The 10464-nt window shown below is 32.6% G+C and overlaps 1 protein-coding gene across 2 annotated transcripts; it reads left to right on the top strand.

The window, feature by feature from the left end:
* The first annotated feature begins 2565 nt into the window (after positions 1-2565).
* Positions 2566-10243, top strand: LOC114193078 (transport and Golgi organization 2 homolog). Of its 2 annotated transcripts, none has more exons than XM_028082774.1 (6): positions 2566-2725; positions 2818-3001; positions 3156-3362; positions 8909-9100; positions 9176-9364; positions 9940-10243. In XM_028082774.1, exons 1-5 carry the CDS (start codon positions 2643-2645, stop codon positions 9329-9331), a joined length of 822 nt encoding a protein of 273 aa, XP_027938575.1. In that variant the 5' UTR covers positions 2566-2642; the 3' UTR covers positions 9332-9364; positions 9940-10243. The 2 variants fall into 2 exon arrangements, with proteins under 2 accessions (XP_027938575.1, XP_027938574.1); XM_028082773.1 differs by having other exon boundaries at positions 9793-10243.
* Positions 10244-10464: the final 221 nt, after the last annotated feature.

The raw sequence follows: 10464 nt of genomic DNA, 5'->3' as shown, positions 1-10464 counted from the left end.
CAAATTTCTTCACAGCGGCTCCCTCTCATGCCTCATTTCATAGGGAACCTCAAACTGGCTCTATTTCATTATATTACATCCATAAACTAATTCCATTCATTTAATATCCCTATCTTTGGTGTTATTGAGATAAGAGATGTCGTTTCTATTTCTAGTCTATTTATTTCTATAAATGGAAAATTATGCAAAATTGAAAATTGAAAAATCGTTATATAATAATCCAAAAATTGCAATAGAAAAGAAAAAGAGAGGTTTGAGATGATTTTTCAATCTTACTAAACTGATTGGTTTTCCTCGACGCTCCTTAACTCTGCTATCCTCTAAAGCCACTGGTGGTACCTCCATAGTGAGATCTTCCCTAATCTAAACATTCTCGGCTTCTAGCACATGAGATAGATCAAACACATACTTCCTCAACTGTGACACATAGAACATCGAGTGGAGATTTGCCAACTGCGGAGGCAAAGCAATCTCGTAAGTCACTGGCCCAATCCTCCTCGAGATCTGATAAGGGCCAAGGAACTTAGGAGAAAGCTTCCTTGAGCGGAGAGCCCTTCCCACACTAGTGGTTCAAGTCACCCTCAAGAACACATGATCACCGACCGCGAATTTCAAAGGTCTTCTCCTACACGCGAGGATTAGAATTATGACGGCTATAGGGACGAGGACATGACGGATAAGTACATCTTTATACTTATCCAATTAATGCGAAGATTTTCCATTAAAACAAAGACGGGTTCAAACAATACCCACGAGACAGGTTTATTTGTCATTTGTATATTTCATCGATAACAACAATTATAATGTATTTTAATATAACGTAAATATGAAGGTCATCCCTTTTTTTGCCGATAAAAAATATTATACTCACAGAATTACAAACGTGTTCAAGTTTAATTTTCCAACCACGATATCCTAGTAGAGTCACACCGATAATTACGTGTTTAAATTTGATTGCCATATTAATAAATTATGATTAACAATTCACATTACAAAAGAGTTCATTTCATGCTGTCTTTAATTTAACAATTAAAAATTATATAAATAAATAAAGTTGAAATCTATTCTAATCTAATAATTATGATTAACTTATCTTATTTGATGTAATCATTAAGCTTTAAATAGGTCATTAGTGTAGCGACGGAAAGTTTGAATTTCCTAGTCTCACGATTTGCTCTTATCTCGATGACGTGATTTTGTGTTGAACTTTTATGAACCACGGCCTAGGTCCCATGGGTTTGCCCTTTGAAAAACAAAATGAAGTTGACTCAAGGATATCACAAAAACAAAGAAATTATTGACTAAACAATAATATTCAATAGAAATGAAACGTATAAATTATAGTCCAAAAGTAAACAATAATGATAGAACTATTTAAGGTATACATGATATCTTTTTGGTGGTATATTTAGGAATTAAAATCAACCTTGCACCTGACTCTTACCTACCCCGATTTTTTATAAAAAAATACTAAATTCATACCTCACCCTTACAAGAGATCTACATTAACTAAATAAAGGAAATTTACACTACACAAACATATGTAAGTCTCATAATATAAGTTAATTTGTTATTTACTATCAAACTGTTATAAGAATATCTTTGCCTCAAAAAATTCAAGATAAACTGGATTCTAATATCACTTATGAATTTATTTATGAAAATATATATCAAGAAGATATTATATATATATATATATATTATATGAATTCTAATTACATAAAGATTCACATTATTTTCAATTGAAAACCATGAGAAATTGTATTGGTGGATCTATTATCCTTTTAATGGTTCCAATATTAACTCTTGTATCATTTTTAAGCCATCCTATATAGAGGTGGGACAAAGTGCAAGAAATGAACAACTAACACGATCTCATGTAAGGATGATACTATGAATTTTAAACAAACTTATCGGTTGGTCGCAATGGATAATTAAAGTTGAGTGTGCCTAGTTGAAGCTAGATATGGCCTTATTAAATATGAATTTTGCAATTAAATGGTGTTATTTTATATTCAATGAAAGTTACACAACTTTTAACATGTGATCAGTGTGCAATTGCATCTCCCCACTTGTTATTCCATGTGGCTTTCGCTGTTGGTTTGGTAGCTGAAAATAGACCCGTGTATGATTCTATTGCGCACAAAATGTTAATAAGATAACTTGTACTTTTCTTTTACGATAGTGTTTACTAATTCTCAACCATTAAAATAAATTGAACATATTTTTTTCTAATTATATAAAATTCAATTCAAACTGAACTCACCTAATATTTTATAGTATAAATGAACTTTCATTTCAGTTCAACGTAATTAAAATTTAGTTATTTATTATGTAGTAGTTTTGATGCTTAATTATTATAATGTTTTCTTAAGTTTACTCACGACAATTATATAGTTATTCTTTGAAATCTATAACCGATCCAATTAGTCAAATACTGTGTTTGTTGAAACTAAAGTCTGCCAGTGCACCCGTCTTTCTTCATTTCAAAAGTAGAGAAAAAGGTTGACGTCTTCAATTTGTCAACATCGTTTCCCTCTTATTGCAACTATAAATTAAGCCACTTTTTTTCACTTTATGCTTCTGGTGGGTATAGAAAGTTGTGAAGAGTTGTTCAAAATTCAAAGCCTTTGAATTGAAGAATGTGCATAGCTTTGTTTCTTTGGCAAGCCCACCCTCTCTACCCTTTCCTTCTCCTCAACAACAGAGATGAATATCACAACCGGCAAGTTTTCTACATTTACTGTAAAACTATTGTAAAACTATTGTTATGTATTTAAAATATGTTTTTTTTTTTATTATTATTTTGGTGTTAAGACCTACGAAGGCTATGTCATGGTGGGAAGATAGTGATATAGTTGGAGGAAGAGACGAGATAGGTGGAGGAACATGGTTGGCTTGTTCAAGAGATGGAAGAGTGGCTTTTCTCACCAATGTTTTGGAACTTCGTTCCCTCCCTGAGGCTAAAACCAGAGGAGATCTACCTGCATCATTTCTTAAGGTATATATATACATGTATATTGAGTTTAATCTTAGTTTACTTAAACTTTTTTACCTAATTTTATTTTTTTACGAAATGTTTGCTCTATATTTAATAAATTCATAACTTAGAAGGTAAAGCATAATTTTGGTTTGTTACCATTTGAATATGACAGAGTGGGAAACAACCTAAAGAATTTGCTGAAAGCCTAAAAGGAGAAGGTGATTATTACAATGGATTCAACTTGATTGTGGCTGATATTTCCTCCAAATCAATGATTTACATCACCAACAGACCCAAAGGACAGCCAATTAGAATTGAAGAGGTTTCTTCTGGTCTGCATGTTCTTTCAAATGCCAAACTGGACTCACCCTGGCATAAGGTTATGTACCCTTCAATTCTGTTTAGTATCATAGTTAATTAGCTAACTAACAGTGATTTTAAATTGTTTTACAACATCATCTTGCCATAAGTTGTCTAATGCTGACATATTACAAAGACTACCTATAAGAATTACCTTCTTATAGTTCAAAACTAATATTTCTGTTGGCCTTGGATTGACAAATCAACAATCTAAGTAAAGCAGAAAAGAAATGAGTGAGGATTTGGTGGTCCTTTGTGCAGAAGTTGCAACGGGTGCCACCTAAACTTCCAAGACTAGTGTTATGTTTTCTCTAAAAGGGAAGGTTTGTGCAGAAGCCACTCAACCAGAAGGTAGCAGATCGAGTTGAGAAAAAGGGTCTACAAGAAGGGTTGAAAAAGAATATAAAAAGCAGATCAGTTGGCACATTAGGAAGAGAAGAAGAAGCTATAAGACACAAACTTTGAAAGATAAAGAATCAAGAACTGCTGTTGAAGCCTTAGTGCAACATTATACATATGCAAAACTGGACGATCATCATCTGATCACTATACCGGAAGATTAATTTCCTGAGGTGTGAAGAATCGTTGTCTTTAAGGATTATTAGCAATGTGTTGCTTAAGTCTTCCGAATATAACTGGAACTTTTCAGATAGCATTGAGAACTCAGAACTAGCATGAAAATTATGTTACCCAGCATACAAAATAGGTAGGAGAAGAAGTGTTAGTAAAGGAATGTGTGTTTTTGTCGAAGAGAGGAGATGCATCTATGTCTAGGGAGAGGAGTCTTGTTCTACATCATCACAAGCTCCACGATCCCAACTAGATAAGAAGAAGAAAAGGTGAAGGGGAAGGAGAGGATCCCGAAGATGGACGAGCACGCATGCACCCTAGTGGACTCTTTCGTTCCTAAAGAATAAGAAAAGAAAAAAGAAAGACAATGTTTGTTTGTGTTAGGAATCCAAGTGTGAGTCTAAGTCCCACATTGGCTAGAAATGAGAAAGTAGAGCACTATATAAGAAGAAAGACCCATAAACTCATTGTCTTAAGATTTTGGTTTGAGAGTGGTGTAAATGCCTTATGTGGTTAGCAGTTTATCAATCACAATCATCCCTACAATTCTTGTTGTTATCATTAAAAGTTTAGTTAGAAGCTAAAAATTTTGTACTAGACAAATTTAACTTCGAAGTTTACCCTCTCAATAATACAATATCTAGCACTTTCTTACACACCATAGGAATGAATATAATTGATTTAAAATAAATTTTAGTGCTAACAAAACTAACAAGTGACTTGTTTTACCCATATGATCCTTATTCATGAGATATCCAATCACAAAGGTTGAGTTTCCATCACTTGTTCATTGGCAAGTGGCTTGAGTCTCATTCCCCTTGATGTTTCTAAAATCATGTTTCTCCCTAGAGGTTTTTTAAAGGATGTATTAGATTTTGTTTTGACATAACATAACTAGAAACTGTTCCACTCTTTAACAATTGCTTTATCAGATTGTTTAAATTGTATATGTATATTCTTTCCATTCTAATTTTTGTTTTTAGCTATAGTTATTACTGTTAGAAATAACACACATTTCCTATAATCAAATTTATAGAAACAATATAAATGCGGAATAATCACACACAATATTGATAACGAAGTTCAATCAATTATGCCTATGTGTCCAAGTTGCTGCAGATCTTTTATCTCAAAGAGAAAATTATAAAACAAGTGTCTACAAAACACTCAACTCAACCCAATCAACCTAGAAAAATAAAATATTTTTATTTTCTCTCTCTTATCTCTCTTTTCTCCTTATTGGAATTGCTAAGTAAAATTCTATGTAGAAGTATTTATACATGCATGTATCATTTCTTATCCTCATAATTAGTTTTTGATAATTAAATATTCTATTAATTTATAGGTTTTCATCTTTCCAAGAAAAGAGAATGCACTCCTCATGTATGGTTTGACCAATTCCAACAATCTCCCACTTGAACATTAATTTTAATTTGTCTTCACACTTTGATCAATGCAACAACCTTCCCTTGAATGTTATTCTAGCAGGCCAATTGAAGTTGAGCACAACTCAATTTATCAATGGTTACTACCTTTGTCAACATATTTGTTGGGTTCTTACTTCCTAGAATTTTTCTCAATGTTAGCACCTCATCCTCAAGCAAAGATATAATGAAGTGATAACGAAGACTAATGTGTTTTATTCTAGAATGAAGTGTTGAATTATTTCCTAGATGTATTGCACTCTGACTATCATTATACAAAACACTATGTTGGATAACAAACCTTTAAGCCATATTAATTCTTTACTAGCTTCAGGTGGATCCCGAAGATGGAGGAGTTTGCACGCATCCTTTCGAACTCTTTCATTTTGGAAGAAGGGTAAAAGAGAAAAGAAAGGAACTCTTTACTGAACTGCAAAATTGATGTAAATGATGGAGCATGACCCAAATGAAGGAACAAGTTTTGGTGCCAAATTTTGGAAACCCACTTCGTTAAAGTTGAAGTTGCTTCCTTAGTGATGATATGCTTGGATGCAAAAGCCTGGAATAATGGATGTGTTAGTTTTGAAATGGTTGAAATGTCAAGAAGGGGGGGGGGGGAGGTTGAATTGGCTAGTTAAAAATTTAGGCTATCTTTGAAAGCTAAAAACTACCTTTAATTGAATCAATCCGATCACCAAGTTAGGATGCAAAAGCTACTGGACAGTATACTTTCAGTCGGTCAAAAACAGAGTTAATCGATTGATTTTACTAAACAGATTCTGTTATGGTATAATCAATCGATTGAAACAGAAAAATAGTCGATTGAAATACTGGGAAAAATGTAAAAATGCAAATTCGAGTTTTAAACCAAGAACAATGCACAAGAATGATCAAGACATGTTCTAATTGATTATGTAAATATGCTCAATACTGCAGATGTCATGAAAACATACAAGAACACGAAAAAGATGATTTAAACTCAAGTTCTTTAAACTTTAAATGATTATGCAAGAGAGAAGAGTTAGAGAAAAGATTGGATCACAAGATTTTTATAATGGTTCACTCAAACCTCAGCTACATCCAGTTTGTCAAGGAAACTTGAGCTTGACTTTGCACTATTTCAAAAGATTTACAAAGTATCCACTCTTACACTTTCAAAATAAGTAAAAACCACAAATAAGACTCTTGAATCACACAAGAATCATACTAGCACAGCAAGAACCCTCTTGCAAACATGGAAAACCACCAAGCACACACACAAAGCTTGAGAAAGATTAAACCTCAGTGGTAGCCCAACCCAACCTACCACAAACCACCTTCTTCAAGCTTCAAACACAAGCCAAAAGCTCCAAGAATTGATCTAACATCAATCTTCAATAGCTGCAATTTGAATGATCACGAAAGAGAGAGTTTTCCCAGGTTTCCATAACAATTTTGTGCTAAAAAATGATCAAGTTACCTCTCTTTCAAAAATCACAGCACTTATAGTCAAACTATTACGAAATTCAACAAGTTGATTTCCAAATCAATCGGTTGATTTCACTTGACTTAAGTGAAATCAGTCGATTAAAAAATAAATCAACTGATTGAATAAGTCATAGTTTAAGACTACTACAACCAACCTTTTAACCTGTTGAAAAACCATTCAACAGATTAAAAAAACACAACAAAGACCAAATACATTAAATTAATGCTACAAGGTCTACAATATGAATTACAAACTTCAAATACACTTTCTTAATGATTTATCCATGTGGAGAGCACACATTTCAGGCTTGATCAACATGAATATCATTAAATCCCCTTATCTTCATCAATGTAGGCTTGATTCCAATGGTAATGGCTTCTTTGTAGTTCAAAAAACTTCATCAAATCTTCAAGAGACATACCACCTTGGCTTCACATGCCAACAAGATGAACCATGTCTAGAGAGTGGATTGGGTGTGTTTCTTGAAGGAGGTTGGGCCAACCCTCAAGGAAAATGTCTAGGAGAAGTCAAGAAGATAACCTATCCTAGTGCACTTAGAACAATTGAGAGCTGTAAATTTGGCAGAAATTCTCTATAATATTTCCAAGTTGATTTACAAAGCTTGAGTCACTTCTATTTATAGAATGGAGGAGCTAACCCAAGTGAAAGAAACTATAATAAATTTAAAAAATTGAAAAAGCTTTAAGAACCTTCTTCAATGAGGATGCATGCACCTTTCAAGGTGCCTTGGCCCTCAAGCAATGTACTAAGGATTACTTGAAGCCCAAGCAAGCCTAAAAAGCTCTTTAGTTCGCATGGTCACATAAGAATCAACTTACAAAGCCAAAACTACACACATGTAGGATGCTGCCTAATTTAATAAATTATGTTACTATTTTAATCGATTAAATTGAGGTTGTCACACTAAAACATTGTTTGTCTATTTTAATCAATTATAGTATTTACATAATGGATTAAATTAGAGGATAACACACTAAAATCACCAAAATACAATGCCCAAAGGAAATATAAGCTTGGCCAAAATATAAGGCCAAAAGGAAATACTTATGTACATTTTTACAATGCCAAGAGAAGGAAAAGACAAGCTTAATAAACTATTCTCCATAAGATTATAGTTCTTTAAAGTTCTTCTTTCTCTTCCATTCTCCTAGCCATGGCCCATGTTGCAGCTCCTTGGATGGGTTTTCATCTACGTCGGTATAAGTCAGGTTGGACCAAAGTCAAATTAAGTTGGACCGACTTCATATTTGGTTATGTCACCCTAAGTCTAATTTAACTCTAGTCAACTTGAATCCACTTCAAGCTAAGTCGAGACAGACTCATATCAAGTTAAATTGGATCGAGACCAAGCTCGACCAACTTAAAGAAACTCAAGTTGAAATAGATTAAGCATCATGCCCAAGCCAAACCAATTCAAATATTAATTTATATCTAATTTGGAAAAATATGCAAACTAGATTTAATCTAACTAAAATTTGTTCGAAAAAATTCCAATTTAATTTTATGCATTTAAAATGGATCTAGATCTAATCTATTTTATTAAATTTAAATTAGAATTCTAAAAATCCAGACAATAAAAACTTCTAGTTAGTATCATGCAAGTTATACAATCATAAATATCTAAGCTTATTGTTAGATATTCCACATAATAGATTATATAAAAACTTGTTTATTAAATCATTATCATCAACTCTTCTAATATCTTCCTATCGTTTAGTTTATTTTTAAATAAGCTCCTCAAGTATTTATAAGAAATTGTTTAAAAAAAGGGTTGGTGTACTCAATTTGTTTTTAGAAAAGAAATTTAAAACTAAACTGAGCTAAACATATCATTTTTGAATAAAAAATAGATTTAATTATTTTAAGTTAGATTGTGTGTAATTTGTTCCGTGTAAGTAATTTTTTGTACTTTTAAGAGTATTAAAAGTGAAAATAAAATACTTGAGGATAATGATTTTATATAAAGAAATATAAATAAAATCAAGCAAATATTGTTATTTCATTGAATTGCACAATGAGATTGTTATCTCGTTTGGAGCTTTGATTGAAGCAGAAACCTAAGTTTTGTCTGGCTTTTGACAGGCGCAGCGACTTGAAGTAAGTTTCAAAGAAGAGCTAGCCAAGTATGGGGATGGTGAGATACCAATGAAGGAGGTGCTTCAAAAGCTAATGAAGGACAAAACTAAAGCTGATGAAACTCATCTACCTCACATACGCAATCTTGATTGGGAATTCAATTTGAGTTCCATTTTTGTTGAAGTAGAAACTCCACTGGTAAATCAACAATATCACCCCAAAACATTGAATTCAAAATCATGGGACTTTTCACTTATTTCCCAATATTTGTAGGGTTTGTATGGCACTAGGAGTAGTGCTGCCATAGTCGTGAAATCAAGTGAAGAAGTAAGTTTCTTTGAGGCCTATCTTGAAGAGAGCATATGGAAGGAACATGTCATTGATTTCCACATAGAGAAGATGAAGTTGGCAAAAGGGCATACAAAGTAGCAAGGAATGAAGTTATCAGTTCCAAGAAACCAAGTAATAACGTTTTCTGCCTTTTTTTTTCTCTTGGTTAAACCACCATGATTCATGTTCATATTTTAAGACCATCATTGATCAAGTGCTTCAATTTGTGGATATATCAATGAAATAAACAATAACATTTCTATATCAAAATATTATTCTATCGCTTATTAAATTTTATGTGATGGATACCCCATGTCATATATAGGACAATAAAGTGAAAAATTAGATACATTTGTTTAATCTTTTACGTAATTATTTAATTAGAATTTGTAGACCTTTGGGGTTCAGTTGAAATTGTAAATAAATTAATTAAATTAGTTTAGAATTACAGAGATGGTTTAGTAAGAATAGTCAGCTATTATTTGAATATACATTTTTTTAAGTTCTTTTAATATATATTGAGAATGTGTATTAAAGCTTTTTCTTTCTTGTTTTCACAGCTCTTTGCATCAGAGTTTATTTTTCTTTGTTTTAGTTTTTCCTTCCTAAGCCTTTGGTTGAGAATCGCTTCCTGCACCTCGTCAATTTCTATTTGCACCTCATCAATTACTATTTGCAAGCTTTGTGTGTTGTTGTGTGTTTCCCAGCAAGCTTTGTTGGAGATGCTAGTGGTGTTGGTGATTTGCGTAATTGAGGCAACTTGTGGTGAGGTGCTGGAAAATGTTTTTCATGGTGCATAGTGGGTAAAATGGTGAAGGTAAATTTTTCGCAAGTAAAAATCCAGAAATAAGCTTCTGGAAAATGTGATCAGGTATAGGTGTGAGAAGTGGTAAATGATTTTCTGAATTCTTCCTTCCGGAAATGTAAAATATCATTCCGAAAATATTAATTCGGGAGATGTTTAGGTGACCATACATAACACTTCTGGAAAATAAATTCCGTATTGTATTATTGAGTTCTATTACAAAATAATAGTTCCGGAATGAATATGCTGTGGGTTGCGAAAGCAAAATCTGAATGTTTTCCGAAAAGGCAATTTTGGAAGTGTGCGAAATGTTCATGTGCTTCCCCTTTAAAGTTAAAAGCCACTTCGTTTTCTTTTATTTTTTGGTACTTTGGAAAACTAAGGAAGGTTCAATTTCTTCTCGTAAAGTATGTTGTATTATTAGGGT

Source organism: Vigna unguiculata, chromosome 8 (genome assembly GCF_004118075.2).
Source record: "Vigna unguiculata cultivar IT97K-499-35 chromosome 8, ASM411807v1, whole genome shotgun sequence".
NCBI lineage: Eukaryota > Viridiplantae > Streptophyta > Magnoliopsida > Fabales > Fabaceae > Vigna > Vigna unguiculata.
This window is presented reverse-complemented; position numbering and strand designations above follow the sequence as displayed.

Bases quoted from the DNA above. Each gene is read 5' to 3' on its own strand.
- LOC114193078 (XM_028082774.1), top strand. From the start codon at position 2,643: ATGTGCATAGCTTTGTTTCTTTGGCAAGCCCACCCTCTCTACCCTTTC. The intron at 3,002-3,155 runs GTATATATATAC...TGAATATGACAG, and splicing joins TACCTGCATCATTTCTTAAG to AGTGGGAAACAACCTAAAGA. The intron at 3,363-8,908 runs GTTATGTACCCT...GGCTTTTGACAG, and splicing joins TGGACTCACCCTGGCATAAG to GCGCAGCGACTTGAAGTAAG.